A 17,330-nucleotide genomic window follows, 5' to 3' on the forward strand; every position below is an offset into this window, starting at 1 on the left:
ACCACTCGTGCACTCTGCTACGGGATAGGCAATAATCGCCATAAACTTGTTTCATCAATTAAAATGTTTCAATAAAAGTTTTACTAATTTTAAAACAAATTTTTATGTTGGCTCTTTGTTCGAAGCTCATTTTCGCACCAATAACACAAACATACTGACACTTAAAACGCAGTAACTTCACTTCCAAACAATGAAATGTCTTGATATTCTCACTGGACAATCGATAAAGATAGCAGATTCTATCACCAGTCGACATATCGATGACTCCTGTTCAGGGGTATGACATTATCCGTTTTCGGGGCAGATCAAAGTCGTTAAAACAATTTTTGTTTACTATATTTAATGGAAAAAAAAAATTATCTTTTAATGGCGCACCTTGTATGACGATTTTTTCCATTTAGCTTAAATAATTTAAATATTTATTTATTTATATGTAGTAATAGCAAATTAAGTATCAGTAACACTTCTTAAACTATATAAAAATCATAATAAAATATAATGTAAACCATTTTTGTAAAAAAAGAACGCAGAAAACGCGCCGACTGTCTAAGCAGCAGCACCATGCGATCTTGTCATAGTACTCATATGAAAAAGTATCATTTAATAAATGAAATAATTAATTTTATGGGCATTTCGCTGAGCATGTGTCCCACTTGAAAGATAAACAACATGGAATATGCGAAAAGTTTCTCAGCTTTGCCGTTCTTTCAATTGTTCCGCGATCTTGTTTACATGAGCCGAAGCGCGCATATGACTTTCGCAGCATAGAATTGCGTATGGACAAACTAATCGGCGTTAGCGAATGCTGCATGGATACAAACACATAACTTTGTTTCACTAGTGTCATAAAAGCACAATGCTCGTGAACTTGTGTATTTGTAAGTCGAGTACGAGAATTAACGATCAAGTACTTACAATAAGAGTTTATCAAAAAAAAAAACTTAATAATTACGAGTACTACTTAGTTAGGTAAGAAGGTATTTAGATTGGTGTGTACCTCGCCTCTCCTGGCAAAGTATAGAATCATAATCTCTTTATAAGCTTTAATTTCAAGCTTCTAAGGTTAGGCTAGGTTATGAGGTCGATCATAACAAGCATCTCATTTGGACAGCTGAACGCCGGTTCGTTGTGTTACCTAAAAAAATCGATAAAGCGGTTTGAGCCTTTCACAAAAATGTTGAGACGGCCAATATCAGTTTCTGCTCTGCCTTCTGGTTCAACAAAGATAAGGCTGCCGGGTGTTTCAACCTTAGTCTTGCAAAGGCTGGAGAAATTAAGAAAAAGTGCATGGATGTTTTCACCCCACTTTCCTGCATAGAAATTTGACAATTTCCGTCCGTCAAGATTTTTACCTTCTTACTTACTGGCGACCTCTTTGCATACGCTGCTAACCCTACTCATTTGACACCGTTTTGTCCGACCCAGTCGAAATGTCACACTTCCTGGGCCTACCGTTGGATAAGGCCAACAAAAACTTATCTAATCCTTACCATCCTAACGGGATTAGGTACTCGTTACAACAACAACAAAGCCAATGATTGCAACAAGAAGATCTCCTAAATTCTACTCAAGTCCAAAATTATGCATTCACACAGGAGCGTGTCGTCGACCAGCACCTGCTAAGCGCAAGCGATGTTCATTCCTTCAGAGCTAGAACGCAAAATGCCTATGAAGATCCAATTCGATCCCATTCCAATATGAGCAGGGCATGGGTGCCACCTCCGGCTAGCTAGTTGGCCTTGTAGTTGCCAGCGATTTTGCTGTGACCAGACACCCAAACAAGTCAGACGATGAAGTAGCTTTATGCAATTTCTAGTAGGAGCAGACACCCTTTTACTAGCTTTGAACGCACAACTAGAGTGTTCAGTGCTAGTATTACCATTCTGCTTTCGGCGTAAATGGACACGATCAAGAGGCTGCACTTTAAGGCAATACGTTTACCGCCACTTTAATAGCAGCCATTTTAACTACTGCGGTCCGGTACCCTAAAGCTATGATTGACGAAGAGCTTTTACAGAAGACTATCCTTCCAACCTTTCATCCTAGCTTCGACACAACCTATCTCTTTTGGTCTTTTCTGTGCAAAGTCCTCTCTCGACGAATGAAGACCAAACTCTACAAGTCATTCATCATCTCCATCCTGGTATATGGGGAATAGGCATATACGATGACAACAGTTGATGAGTCGGCGTTATGAATTTTAAAGAGAAAGGTTCTGCGGAATATCGATGGTCCTTTGGGCATTGGCAACGGTGAATACCGCATTCGATGGAACGATAAGATGTACGAGATATACGACGACATTGACATAGTTCAGCGAATTAAAAGACAGCATCTACGCTGGCGAGGTCATGTCGTCCGAATGGGAGAAAATACTCCAGTCCTGAGAGTATTCGACGCAGTAACCGCCGGAGAAAGTAGAGGAAAAGGATGACCTCCACACCGTTGGAAAGACCAAGTGGAGAAGCGCCTGGCTACACTTAGAATCTCCAATTGACGCCAAAAAGCGAAAAGGAAGAACGACTGGCACGCTGTTGTGAACTCGGCTATAACCTCGTAAGCGGTGTCTACGCCAATAAAGAAGTATAAGATTTTTATCAGACTAAGGCTTAAATAGCGTGGCTCGCGCACATCTGGAATCGAAATTAATTGCTTTAGCTTATTTGGGTTGGATTCAAGACGGTTCGTCAATATATAAAAAGTCACTGATTTATAAAATTCCTATACTCGTATGTATACATTTTTGTTTAAAAATCTGCTATAGTTGGACTTATTCTTTAAGAAAATATTTTTATTTTTATAAACTTATACGTAAAAAGTAAATATTTATATTTATGCTTTATACATACATATATACCATATGTAACGCGTAGTTTGAAAAATTTATAAGCTTTATTTGATACACCTTGACACCTTTAAATTCTTCAAAAATAAATCTATTAACAACTATTAATAAAACGCATTCACATCTGTTTCGTAAATATCTTAGAATTTTATTTACAACCCAAAAATTACAAGAAAAGCAAAGTCATAGAGGAGTCAATAAATAAGGAGTATTCATATTGATATTTATTAACATTATACTAAATGTGAAAAATTATGAGAGCATACAACTAAATGTAAATAGAACTATAGATCCAATGGATGGTTAAATGGCGCTAAGTCAATTAGCACGAGCTTACAAATTCTTGGCGTGTGTACGCACTTACAAGAAAACCCTGAATGGTGCTGTGATAATTAAGAAAAAATGAAAATGTTTACAAATGCCTTTGTAAATTTTCACACAATCAGGAAGACGGTTTTTTTAGTATAATTGTAATTTAGTATTCAATATAATTACCAATAAATTGATCATAGTAATATGCCAGATTTCAGTAGGAATTTTATGATATTTCTATTTCTATCTATGACTCAGTCTAGGCACTTTTAAGCAACAATTATTATCTTGAAATTTCAAAACAATACCTGAGAATACATTGAATGCAGAAGTGATTCGATTTTATTCCAATTCAAACAATTTTGCATTCGGTTTTATTGATTTGTTACACGATAAATCAATCTCTCGACAGCCACTTTGCACAGAGGTTTAGGATAACTAAACTTTTGTGAATAATATATCAAAACTTTCTTTTGAAAGCTTTAGAGTATCAACTATTTTCACCAACCTCATTCTACGGTTACCCAAACGCATTGACTTGTTCGAAATTTATCCAGCCAACAATGGAATGGGAATCCAGATTATGCTGAATTCCCTCGAAATAATTATATTTCATTAACACCGGAAACTTAGAACGTTTTGACATATGAGCGCTATTTGCACTGTTTGCAGTAACTTAAAATATTCATCTCAGCCAAATAATGGAAATAAATCGCAAATGTATTTTTTATTTTTTACAAATTTCGTCGTGGACAAAATGGAAATTTTCGACGTGGAACTCAGCAAAAAAGCATAGATGAACTTAACTAAAAGACCAGCGTTTATCGATGGTACGAGTATAGTGAATTCAATCGACGTCATAGAATACTCGTCGTCGAATTTGGTGACCGTCGTCTAAAATAAGTTGTGGTTCCGAAAACTATTTATGCCGTGCGTAAACTGATATTACAAGATCATTATGAGACCTATCGTGAAATTGATAAAGCTATAGGCATTAGTGGAACCAGCATACACTCAATATTGTACGAACATTTGATTGCAAAATTTTTTTCACGTTGGATTCCACACTACAAGGGGTGTTCCAAAGTAAACAGGACTTAAAAAAAACAGAATAAATGGTTTTTTCGGCAAAATAAATTTAGTGTATTCAAAATAGCCTCCTTCTGCTTCAATACAGCTTTTTTGCACTGACCAAAAGCATGTCGAACGAGTGTTTTAGCCCGTTAGCCGGTATGGCCGCCAGTAGTATGCCAGTGCAAGCCTTTTGAATGGCCTCTACATCTGCATAACGCGTTCCTTTCATGAGCAAATGCATTTTTCCGAAAAGGAAGAAGTCGCACGGTGCCAAATCAGGTGAATTCGGGGAGTGGTTGATGATTAAAATGTGATTTCGTCCTTCGAATATTGGATTCTGAGCAATCTTTGGTAGTCCGGCACAAACCGTGCACACACTTTCGTAAGAACTTCTTCTTCTACATCTGACACCGGTAACGCGATTATAACCTTTCTTGAGCAAATGCGCCATTTTTTCTTTTCGCTACGCGGCGCCAAGATATTCCAAGCGTGCCAGATCAGGTGAATCCAACGGAGGAGTGGGCGGGTTCGAATGACTTAAAGAGTGATTTTCGTCCTTCGGACAACATTGGATTCCAGCGTAGCAATTTTTGGTCGTCAGTCAATGTCGTCATATATCACAAACTCATCGTCCGTCGCACACACCTTTCCGTAAGCCCAATTGTTCGGTCAAAATGCGATAAATCGATGTTTTGAAGATGTTCAATTCCATTTCCATGAATTTCAATGATGATTTCGGCTGATTTTTGATGAATTCATGCACAGTTTCGATGGAATTTCCGGTGATCACGGATTTTGATTGGCCCACATGTTGATCGTCATTTATGTCCTCACGATCACTTTGATAACGTTGAAACCACTCGTGCACTCTGCTACGGGTTAGGCAATCATCGCCATAAACTTGTTTCATCAATCGAAACGTTTCGGTAAAAGTTTTACCAATAAAAAAAAAAATATTATTGGATCTTTGTTCGAAGCTCATTTTCGGTTGATATAGAGAAAAGGAGGAAAGACATTTCGAATTAGCAGCGTTTGGCACTTGTTTTAAGGGGTTACATGAGTTTACGGGTTTCAAATAAATCTAATTTTTTTTTGTCCTATTTAATTCTACGATACTTCTGAAATATTGTCCTAAATATTCAAGTTGATCCGAGTAATAGTTTCTGAGATACAGCCTTGAGAACTTGTGCGCTCGAAGCCAACTAGGCTAAGTGCGCCGTCTTTAAACGCGTTTTTCCCGAAACTGTTTTTTTGATGTCGGTCGGCAAGATTTCTCGAGAACTACTCAACCGATCTTTATGAAATTTTACACAGGTCTTTGAGATACAATTCTTAAAGACTTGAATGAAGGATATTTTCGATTACAACTATTTGAAAAAAATGTCGCGAAATTTTCATTTTTTTTTGTAAAAATGTCATATAAAGTTTTCAGTTTTTCTTTCCTTCGTCCATGTGCTAAGTTGAAGTTTTAACTAAAACACGTATCTTTTTCACTTTAAGTGAAAATACCTGCGAAATAGATTTCAATAAGCGGCTTACTGGGGAAACCCTAAAGAGAACAAACACTTTCTATTACGCAGCATAATTAAAATATTTTTGGTATAAGCACTTTAATTGGTGGAAAAAATCAAATTTATTACAAATACACATACATATATTTTAAGAGCCCAAATTTTTGAAAAGGGGATGCACCACACCAAAACTTCTTTGAGATAGTTTCCATTCAAGGTCGCTAAAATTTTGGAATTTTAATTAATCAAAGGTAAAGTTACTCGATTATGTGGATATGTAAATTACACTCTGATGTAAACAAACATGCAGTTACATTACATTATAAGCTGGCGTTATGCTCACTGGTTTCTAACCGCTTCTAAGCGGTTCAAAGCAGCAAGTTGTTACATGGATTTACTAGGTAATCTCTCATATAAATACATTTACATATATACATATGTGTATACTATATGTAAATCACTTTAACTCTAATCAGCGTGACTAGTTTGACGACGTCACTAATCGATTTTGTTTTTATCTCGTATTTCGTCTTACCTGCTGCCGGCCAATTGTCGCGTTAGGGTTCTGAGCTCAGGTGCCGTGACGTTTCAATGAACGAGTTCACGCCGTTTGCTGATCTCTTCGTATTTATGTAAATGCTCATTTTTACTTTCGATAATGAATAATTAGCAATTTTTTTATTCTTCTTGCTACACCGGTTTCACTATATCACAAATCGAATAATCGTTAGGAGATCACGCACATTTTAGATGTAAAAGAAATTACCGAAAGAGGCGGCGTCTGGCGAGCTGCTGCGACAGCACGTGAAACCTCAAGCGACAAGAGAACGTGAATGGGAATATTTAATGTTATACAAGAATTTTTTTATGTAATACGGGAATTTTGATTTCGATGCTTTTTGATTGATCGCACTTACACCGAATATTTTTTGCGCAATGAGGTCTAACACGCATAATACACTTGTGTTTCTTATTATTTGAATTATGTACATATGTATGTAAATTTGTATATACGAGTAAAAGCCCCACAATTTTTAACTGCTGTGACTGAGTTTGAAAAGCGGGAATTTTAGAATTTTTTTTTTGAAGAAATGATCTAATGAAGATTAATTGTATAATGGATCAGGAGTTGTAAAAAAGCGTACCCACATACATACATATGCAATTAAATGGAAAAAAATTACAAAACCGGTATTAGAAGAGACTTTGTTAACGTTTCTTTCAAAAATAGAGAAAATTTAAATACAGACACAAATACTTACATGAGGTGGTTAAGATAGACAGCGGTTCTCGATACCGTTTGATGTATCTTTGTAATGTTGTTATAAATTCTAGGCATTTCAAAATAATATATTCATATGTACATATTTATAAAGGATGACCCAAATCTATGTACTTATGTTCGAAATCCTTCGACCTCAAGTACTGAATTTTGTGATCAAATGTAGTTCATTTACATTATCTTGTTTGTAGAGACACCACCTTCGTGCAAATCACTCAAAGATACTCCAAAAAGGAAATATCAGTGCACTTGGTTGCTAAAAAAGCCTATCGCTGCCATGATATAGCAGCGGGGAAAGAGCGAAAATGAGAGAAGAATATAAAAGCATCCATTTCGAGGTTCCCTACTTTTTTAAAGAAAGAACACAGAAACTGCAAATTTAATGGGGAATGTTTATTATTATTCGAAAGAGCATTCTTTGACATTTATGTTTTGAAGATTATATCATTCAAATGTTGGTTACGGCTTCATCTGAGATGGGCCATTCGTTGAGCTCAATTTTTCATGACTCCATCGAGCATTTCGACCGGTAACTGGCGAATGATGTTTCGCTCCAAGGCCTGAATCGAAGGGAGTATTGCCGCATAGACTTTAGACTTTACATATCTCCACAGGAAAAGGTCTAACGGTGTGATATCACACGATCTTGGTGACCAATCGACCTGCCCAAAACGTGAAATCATCTTCGCACCGAAGTGTTCATATATCCATTGATTGATGCGATTTGTGGGAAGTGGTGTCGTCTTGTTAAAGCCAAATGTCACCGAAATCAGGAGCTTTTAATTTTAGGCATCCAATAGTCGGTTATCAGGGCACGATAACGGTCGCCATTGACGGTTACGTTCCATGATGAAATATCAACAAAAATAACATGAGAGCTTAACAAGACTCACGCGTGGTCAGTTAAAAAAAGGCTATTGAAAAAAGTATCTCAATCCATTATAGGATACAAATACTTCAAAAAGGAAATATCAGTGCAATTGGTTGCTTAAAAAGCCTATCGCTGCCATGATATAGCAGAGGAAGAGGAGCGAAAATGAGAGAAGGAGATATTTGTGGAATAAAAAAATGAAGTTTAATGAATATCTATAGACTTGATAAGTGGACTATGAATCACTTCACCCAAATCTTGAAGAAAACTGAAAGGTAAGGATCTTTGCTTCACATCTGACGGCTTCGGATTTCAACAGAAGGAAAAGGAGCTGCCTATGCGGAACCAAGTCGCTCAAGTATAAAAGCATAACATAAAGATAATAGACTAAATACAGATTCCGTTTGCTCCGAATTTATTATCTGAATAAACATCACACTTGACAATCATAACATTGACAATAAAGACAAATTCATTGTTCTTAGAAACAACATATCCACCGGAAGTATCCTTTAAAGCAAATGTAAGAATCACTATTTCAATAATAAATGCCTCCTCTTTCAAGGAAAATACATGGACGCATGTTGATATAAGAGAAAAAAGATTTTATTATTAGGACTTGGCATTTTGAACTACCTATCCATTTGTAAAAGAAGCGAGAAAAATATTGTCCCAATAATAATTTTGAATACTATGTCCGCATTGTCTTTTGTAAGCCAAGAAACATATGTACGTATGTATGTATATAAAAAGAGAAGGAGAGTTCACACGACAGTCGGATCTACATAACCGGAGTGGACCTTATTATATCTCAGGTCAATGACTATCAATTCGGATAGAAGCTTAGACGCTACTTATCTTCGAAACATATTCCTGAAAAAATTCTTAAAATTTGTTTCAGTATGAAGTTTTATACGGTCAACTTCCGAGGCGTCGTCAAGATACCTTCGACCGATAATTGCGATTCATTTCCTATTCAAAGCTTTGCATTCTCATAGTAGATGATTTATAGTCTTCTCTTGGCATGTCTGACAGTGACCAGTTAGAACTTCAACCAAAGTTCTTATGTTATTCCTTTTGAATTTCAATAGTCAGTGCGGCCCATATGCCACTCACGCCATGTTTGTCTGCAAGTTAGGGATTGACTCCACTGAGACTGAGCAATAGTTATAACATGTTCGTCGTCTTTTCCGGAGTGTAATTGTTGTGTGCTGCTCGCTCTGGTTAGTATATCTACTTCACAGTTACCAAAAATATCACTACGTCCTGGAACCCATTGCAGGTTTATCCTGAAATATCTATGAAGAGATCAATGCATTGTTTTACTATCATTGACGAGACTTTTTGAAAGTGTTCCAGTTCCAGTTGTCTTTTGCGGTCTTTATCACGCACACAAGCTTTCAAGTGGCACAAAGCATTCAGTGAAGATCGTGAAGTCACCAAAAACTTGTCTTCTGAGAGTCTTCCAACCACCTCTATTATACGTAATGACTATAACATAGAAAAACTGAAAGAAATTGTCCTTAAAAATCGTTGTGTTGGCATCAGCGGGATATCAGAGGACCTTAGCATTTCTTATGGATCGACTAAACACATTTCGGTTAAATGTTTCGGGTATGAAGCGTGTCAATGCTAGACTCGTACCAAAATACCAGAACCATTTGCAAAAACAACGTCTACTAAAGGTTGCGAAAGAGACATAGCTGCGGATCGTATGTTCATCAAACGACGATTTCATTGCTGAAATCGAGATGCGGGCTTATCAATAGAAAGTAGAAGCGAATGGCGCTACATTTTTGTTGGCAGTCCGGTTCAAAATTGATCAGATATGTATGTATGTATATATTTCTGGATATGTATGTATGCATTAAATATCAAAAATTATTTTGCAGCGCAATTTCTCGCCGATCTCCAAGCACATTCCTTGTGCAAATTTCCCAATAAAGAAAGTGTAATATAAATTAATTGTCTACAGTTAATTACATATGGAGGTATGTACGGTAGTTACATATTCGATTAAGATAAGCCGTTACATATTGCCAACAGCTTAATTACTAAATTACAAAGACGAGTGTAAATAAGGGAAAAATGTATGTGAAAGAAAGCAAAGATTAAAGATTAAGACTGACATACAGAAATGGATCGCTATCTGCTGCAACTGAACCGATCGATTTCATGAATGAAATATAGTAAATTTAGCAATTCTCGGCACTTACTCATCCCAAAAAGAGGCACGAATGCAGGCTTGTGTTTTGGCTCGCTGTCAAAAAGTGAAAATAACAAATGTCTCATCAATTAATTGGCAATAAATTAATGACAAATGTTAAAAAAATATGCAATAAACAAACAAGTGAAGACGGAGGCACTCGCACGCTGCCCACAATCGCCTTTTATGTCTCTCACATTGCCAGCCGCTTTCTTACTTTCATTATATTAATGAACTTATCGTTGACTGTTGTTGTTTATTAATTAAAATATATTTTGCTAGGCCTCTTTGAAGGATATTATAAAGCATAATTAGGAAATATATGTGCGTACATATGTATGTTTTCATAATCTTTACTATATCTTAATGGAGAATATTTTTTAGTTTATTATGAATCAACAACTGTAGATAAATATGCCTATGTATATATGTATATATGTACATATGTACCTCCATAGAATATATACATATATAGCATATAAGCTTTAACCGTCATTCCTTTTCTACATTAATCAGCATACAAAAGTCGTTATGGCCGGTTATGACCGGGTAAAACCTCATTGTCTCGGTATTCTTACTCGTGTTCCAGCCTCTTTGCTACGTTGCGTGTGGTCAATGCTTTGTCAATTTTAATTATTGCCTCGGCTGCAATATTACAAGACAAGTTAGAGTTAATCACTTCGAAATTTAGGTAAACATGAATATGTAAAGTCCTCTCGAAATCTAACGGATTTTTCAATAGGAACGTACAAAAGTAAACCGATGGGAAGAGCAAACGACGACATATTTTTTCCCGCTCTTTTGACATTTCTCTTCAGTAAGGTTTGCCATTTCATCATGGAAAGATATATGATCCAACAACAAGTTGAAAGTATTAAAATTTACTACCGAAATTCGAAGTCAGTGGCCTCCACTTTAAGAGCGCTACGTCCAATTTATGGTCGTCATAGTCGTCCTGTTAGATCAACAATTAAGCGTCAAGAGGAAAAATTTTAATTCACAGGCGTAGCACAATCCGTACCAGTGAGACAAACAAGTGCCCGTAGTGTCGAGAAGACAGCTAGCGCATCAATTGAGGAAAACCCAAATCAGTCTCTCATACGTCATTCTCAAGCGTTGGGCATCGCTGTAACGTCGTTGTGGCGAGTTTTGCGGAAAGATCTTGGCCTACGTCCTTACAAGATCAAATTGACACAAGAACTGAAGCCGCTTGACTACCAGAACCGTCCTATGTTCGTGAATTGGGCTGAGCAAGAGCTTGAAAATGACTGAATGGCTTCGTCAATAAGCAAAATTTGCGTTATTGGTCAGGCAGCAATTACGGTTTGGTGTGGTTTATAGGCCGGCAACGTCATTGGACCGTACTTCTTTCATGATGATCAAGATCGGCACGTTTCTGTTAATGGGAATCGCTACTGCTCAATGATAACCGAATATTTTTGGGCCGAATTGGATGATATGGACTTCGGCAATATGTGGTTCCAACAGGACGGCGCCACAAGCCACACAGCGAATATCACAATCGATTTATTGAAAACCAAGTTTGGTGAACATGTTATCTCACGAAATGGCCCAGTCAATTGGCCGCCTCGGTCGTGCGATTTGACGCCGTTAGACTATTTCCTGTGGGGCTACGTCAAGTCTATGGTCTATGCCAACAAGCCAGCGACAATTGATGAACTTCGTACGAATATCGAACGTGAAATTGCGGCAGTATCGACCGATTTATGTTTGAAAACCGTTATATGTGTTCTAAAGAATGACCACGGAAAAGGAAAAACCGAAGCCTCCTTGCACAATTCTAGATGCTTCTCAAATAATTTGTTTTTGTAGTAACTGCTTATAACATCCCCTAATGGTTATGAGAAATGTTGTAGAACTTGACCGGACACAGATCCCGTGCCGTTCGGCTTAAATAGTCTCGAAAGCTCGATTGCATTCAGAACATGTGCGAGGTATATCGGTCTACAACTCGAGCTGTTGTTGTTGTTGTTGAAACGATTACCTAATCCCTTTAGGTGACAAGGTTCAAGTCGGTTGTCATCGAACTCATTCAACGGAAGAACCAGGAAACGAGCTGTCTCGGCGGGGTCAGACCATAGGGAAAGGTTTTAGATGAATGGCATTCATTGGGCACGCAAAGAGCAGAAACTGATTTGAGAGGAGTGCATTGTGTTGCTTAACCGGATCAATGCGCATGTTCGACGGGAGACATCAGGAGGCAACCTGTGATCGTATTCTCTGACACGTCTGAAGCTTGTTCAACTGAGTTTTACTAAGTCCAGGCGATCAAATGGATGCTGCGTAATCAGTAGTAGTATGGTGCCAACAACGCTTATTTATATTTTCCCCAAGTGCTGCCGGATAGTAACTCGAGCTTTTCATATGAGATGGATCTAAGTGTGATTCCCAGAAACTAGAAGAGACTCAGGAAAGAATGAAGCTCTATAAATAGTGTCGCTTTAAATGTAGTGGCTTACGAAATCTGGCCTGTAAGGATGTTGTATGTTGTATACGAATTTAAACAATGTTCGCTTCGTGAACCTGGTAGTTTGTTTCTATTCCAGTAAGTGTCTACTGAAATGGTTACTACGAAAGCACACAATCAGAAACTACTTGAAGGAAAGGCTGCTGCGCACCGTGAGAGGTAGCTATAATACGTATACAACCATTGGAAATCATCCCATCTAATCCTTTTGTAGTGCGCAGAACCGAAATTGGTGTCAGGTAATTCGAAATCGGCGAACCGACCGCATTGTACTTAGCAAACAATGTTTCTTTGCTATTATTTGTCTAACAAATACACCGAGACTATCCACGAGACCGTAGCTCGTTTCCTCGAGGATCGATTATACGCAACCGGAACGGGCCCGGATTGTTAACCAGCTAAAGACTGTCAACTAGGCAGCATTCTTCCAAACGATTTAAGGAATGTTTTCCACCGCTACAACAACAACGAGTCCTTAGCATATAATAATATTACAACAAGTAGGCTTGAAAAATTTTTTCAAACATTAGTAGATTCGCAAAAGTTTCGGTATATGGTCTTATACTATGTTCAGACCGACACTTATTCACACGATTTCGGCTGTTGAGTGGTTTATCCCACTAATCTTATAAATTTATCAAGATTTCGCCATACAAAAATGACAGTTCAAAATCACTTTATTGGAGTGATTTGAAACTGATCTACGCTAAATCTCTCTGTGTGACTCTGATTTTGCGCCATCTACTTGGCAGCATTGGAAATCTATTACATTATCACAGCTGATTTAGACACTTCAAAAAGGAAAAAATGTAAACAAACAAATTTTTATTAGAGCAATGAATCTAATTTCGGCTGAAAATCGACTTCCCAAATGAAAAAATGCGTCCATTATTTTCATTATATGGAAAATATTTAAAAGAATACGGCTTTTATTACAAAATACTATATGACAATGTTTTCTTTTGATAAATATTGAGCGATGTAAATTCTTGAATGGCAAAAACAGCTGTTTTTAATCTTTTCAACGGCAGTAAGAACACTGTTGGGTTATGAAATGCTTAAATGTAATCTAATCTTTTAAATTTTCGGTCTGAACATGGTATTAAATAGTATTTAAGTTAAATAAATCCGAAATTAAGCTACACTAATTGTAATAGTTGATAATATTGTCAAATTTAAATTACAACCCCAAATGCGACCCTATGATAAAAATGCAACTTTGTGATCTATTACAAATGCGTGAGCTATTACTTTTTCAAAACATATGTTTACCAACAAAATACATTTCATACATTTGTTTTTTCAGGACAAAATTTTATTAAATAAATGAAAAACTGATAAAAAGGTATTTAAAGTGTGTCAAAAATAGTGTTTTGATTATTCAAACGTTGTTATCATATAGAAAAGGCACTTAAAACTATTAAAAATTTGTTTCGCTTCTATAAGAAAAAGGATTTTCAAGTGTGACATAAATCCTCTGTTACAGCGAAATAATCGCAAAACAAATTAATAAAAATGAGTTCCGCAACGTTAGCTGCTGCTATTCAGAGTACCGCCGGTGCTGTGCCTGTTCGCAATGAAAAAGGTAAGTTCAATAGGATTAATGTTTATCACTCATCAACTATACAATATTCCTAATTTCTCAGGTGAAATATCTATGCAAAAAGTAAAGGTGCAGCGCTATGTGTCGGGAAAGCGGCCAGATTACGCTCTAGCAGGCAGTAGCTCCGATGAATCTGATTTGGAAGATTTCATAGATCATCGCAAACGAGCTGCACAAGCACAACTTGAACGGCGCTCTCAGCGTGAACATGCTGAGGTTCATTCGGGTGATGAAGGAGAAGTCGATGATCCACGTTTACGACGTTTGAGGACGCGTCCAGAAGATCAAGAAGAACTTGAACGAGAGCGTCGTGAAAGGCATAGACACATACACGAACCAGAGATAGTGGAGTCCGAATCTGAAGAGAGTGAGCCAGAAAAACCCGAAGGCCCAGTGACAAATAAAATCACACTCGCCTCTGAGTCGGACACAGACTCAGATGTGAGTGAGGATGAGTTAGAACAACGTCGTCTAAGATTGCGACATCGCATGTTACAACAGCAGAAGGAAGAAGAGGTAAGTAAATTAGTAGCTGTTTATGTTTAGCCCGCAATATAAAATTTAATTTATATTTGTAGATTTTGCAAAAAGAAGATGAAAATAAATCTGAATCTTCAGAAACCGAAAGTTCTGAATATGAAGAAGAGACCGAGAGTGAGGAAGATAACGAACCTCGATTGAAACCACTTTTTGTGCGCAAGCGCGAACGCGCGACTATACAAGAGAAGGAGCGTGAAGCACAAAAGCAAAAGCAGCTAGAGGCCGAAGCTAAACGTTCAGCGAAGGAACGTAGACGCGCTACATTGCGTTTGGTAGAGGAAAGCGTCAAGAAGGACTTGGAAAAAGCTAAGGTATATTAAACATTTGTTGTTGCATAATAACGCGTTCTCAATATTACCGAATCTTTCTTTAACAGCCCGACACCGCGGAAGCCAGCATCGATGATGTGTGCACGGATGATGAAAACGATGAAGTTGAGTACGAAGCGTGGAAATTGCGCGAGTTGAAACGTGTAAAACGTGATCGTGAAGAACGTGAAAAGTATGTGATAATATCTTGTTTGTTTTGATATTTTTATTAACCGATTCCTTTTACCATTCGCAGTGCTGAACGTGAGAAACTCGAAATTGATCGTATGCGTAGCTTGACTGAAGAAGAACGTCGCCAGGAACTGCGTAACAACCCCAAGGTTATCACGAACAAAGCTGCCAAAGGAAAGTATAAATTTTTGCAAAAGTACTATCATCGTGGTGCTTTCTACTTGGACGAAGAAAATGATGTGCTGAAGCGTGACTTTGCTCAAGCCACACTGGAAGATCACTTCGACAAGACTATCCTGCCTAAGGTGATGCAAGTGAAGAACTTCGGTCGCTGCGGTCGTACCAAATATACACATTTAGTGGATCAAGATACAACGAAATTCGATTCGCCGTGGTATGCTGAGACCTCAAATAACATTAAATTCCACAATGAGAAAGCTGGTGGTATGAAGCAAGTGTTTGATCGACCCACTTTGTCCAAGCGCAAGAAGATGGAATAGTAAATATGCAAAGAATTTGCAATTATTTACACGCAACACATACATATGCATGTATAGATTCATACGTATGTATAAATAGTTTTAGAGATAAGCATTTAATAAAGCTTTAGATTTAATTGAACAATAGAAATAAACTTTTCTTTTAAAAAATTATGTGATGATAACACGTTTCACAACAACAACTTTTTTTTTGAAGCTTAGAGTTACAATTTTTATTATTATTACACACCAAATTTTGCTAGAGTACATTTACTTGTTTATTTATCATTACCAAAATCAATGGCCATTGGTATTGGACCTGCCGCTAAGGAGGTTGTTGCCAAACATTTCTCAGCCCACTTCATCTTCTCATCTCGTTCCTTCATTTTATCCAACGGCGTCCATGACAAATCAAATTCTAACCTGTAGCTGCCAAGATATTTCTGATCTACACTACCGCTCCATTCCTGCGGACAAAATTTAGAAATTAGCAAATTAATAGTCTTATACATATGTATGTATATGTACATCTGTAGAGAATGTAAACTTACTTCCGGCGAAAGCATACTGAAATAACTCTGACCGGATTGGCGTTGATAAAGATGATAAACGTGGCCGGGTTTCTTTGTGAAGTTACAGGCGGCATTGTGCAATAATTGACTCTCGTCGGACTCCTTTAGTATTTGCATGGCTTGCGCTTGCAGCATTTTAATCTAGAGCATATAAATATAGACTAAATGTTTCACTATAAGCAAATGTGCCGATCTCACCTGATCTAGTATCACACAAAGTTTCTGGCATGTTCCGGCTTTCAACTGCTTATCCGCATTTTGTATTTGTGTTGCCAATGAAATGATGTCTTCCTCATTATGCATGGACACGCGCAATGGATCCAATATATTCACGCCATTAGGATGAGGATTCCGTTCAACCAACTGCGCTGTGAAATTATAACATTTTTAGCGAATTATTAACTATATATGGTGCAACAAGTAATTACCCTTTTTCACGGCAGATTCATATGTCAGACGCTCCATTTCTACTGCGCTCCTTTTCATAACAAACCTGAAAAGCTTCGAATTTTAATTTTTTATTTGTTGTGTAGAATTGTTGCTGTAAAGCATGCAAGCACTGTATGGTCAGATGTTTCTTGTTGTATCGAATTGAATTACATCGATAATTTTTGGAGGAATGAATATCAATAGAATTGTATAATGAAATTGCTGCTTCAATAAAACATAATAAATTGTTAATAATTTGTGTTGCGTTTCCACTTCCCAGGAGGAGTTTATAAAGCTGGTAACTTAGGATGGTTATATTAGCAAATAAAAGATTTATTTATCGATAACTTTGTGGTACCGTGCCATCCCTTACATATGTTTTGATAATTTGACAGCAATGTACAGTGGCGCAACATAAATAAAATTGATGTATATTGATAATATTGATTAAAATAAACATCAATTAATAAAAGTATTAAGAGTCACAAATGTGTATCCAAAACCATTTGTGTAAAGAAACAGAACTTATAGCTGCTATCAACATTTAATCCAATATTTTATAGCACAGATTCTTATTATAAATCGCAATTCGAAACCGAGTTTCAATTGTCATGCGGT

General features: G+C 37.1%; 2 protein-coding genes across 2 annotated transcripts; one reads left to right on the top strand and one right to left on the bottom strand.

Moving 5' to 3' along the window:
• The first annotated feature begins 13,861 nt into the window (after positions 1 to 13,861).
• LOC126763278 (microfibrillar-associated protein 1) lies at positions 13,862 to 15,885 on the top strand. Its single transcript, XM_050480605.1, has 6 exons — positions 13,862 to 13,934; positions 14,076 to 14,174; positions 14,236 to 14,708; positions 14,771 to 15,043; positions 15,109 to 15,233; positions 15,297 to 15,885. Exons 2-6 carry the CDS (start codon positions 14,105 to 14,107, stop codon positions 15,730 to 15,732), a joined length of 1,377 nt encoding a protein of 458 aa, XP_050336562.1. The 5' UTR covers positions 13,862 to 13,934; positions 14,076 to 14,104; the 3' UTR covers positions 15,733 to 15,885.
• Positions 15,886 to 15,933: 48 nt separating this feature from the next.
• On the bottom strand, positions 15,934 to 17,012 carry LOC126763282 (uncharacterized protein C1orf50 homolog). Its single transcript, XM_050480608.1, has 4 exons — positions 16,712 to 17,012; positions 16,482 to 16,651; positions 16,263 to 16,424; positions 15,934 to 16,178 (listed from the first exon to the last, which is right to left on the bottom strand). Exons 1-4 carry the CDS (start codon positions 16,767 to 16,769, stop codon positions 15,990 to 15,992), a joined length of 579 nt encoding a protein of 192 aa, XP_050336565.1. The 5' UTR covers positions 16,770 to 17,012; the 3' UTR covers positions 15,934 to 15,989.
• Positions 17,013 to 17,330: the final 318 nt, after the last annotated feature.

The sequence above is a fragment of the Bactrocera neohumeralis genome, chromosome 6 (genome assembly GCF_024586455.1).
Source record: "Bactrocera neohumeralis isolate Rockhampton chromosome 6, APGP_CSIRO_Bneo_wtdbg2-racon-allhic-juicebox.fasta_v2, whole genome shotgun sequence".
In the NCBI taxonomy this organism is placed as follows: domain Eukaryota; kingdom Metazoa; phylum Arthropoda; class Insecta; order Diptera; family Tephritidae; genus Bactrocera; species Bactrocera neohumeralis.

Excerpts from the sequence above, each read along its gene's own strand:
- LOC126763282 (XM_050480608.1), bottom strand. The coding sequence starts at position 16,769 with ATGAAAAGGAGCGCAGTAGAAATGGAGCGTCTGACATATGAATCTGCC. Across the intron at positions 16,425-16,481 it reads TTTGTGTGATACTAGATCAG|ATTAAAATGCTGCAAGCGCA; the intron begins GTGAGATCGGCA and ends TATATGCTCTAG. Across the intron at positions 16,179-16,262 it reads TCAGTATGCTTTCGCCGGAA|GAATGGAGCGGTAGTGTAGA; the intron begins GTAAGTTTACAT and ends TTTTGTCCGCAG.
- LOC126763278 (XM_050480605.1), top strand. The coding sequence starts at position 14,105 with ATGAGTTCCGCAACGTTAGCTGCTGCTATTCAGAGTACCGCCGGTGCT. Across the intron at positions 14,709-14,770 it reads AACAGCAGAAGGAAGAAGAG|ATTTTGCAAAAAGAAGATGA; the intron begins GTAAGTAAATTA and ends TTATATTTGTAG. Across the intron at positions 15,234-15,296 it reads GATCGTGAAGAACGTGAAAA|TGCTGAACGTGAGAAACTCG; the intron begins GTATGTGATAAT and ends TACCATTCGCAG.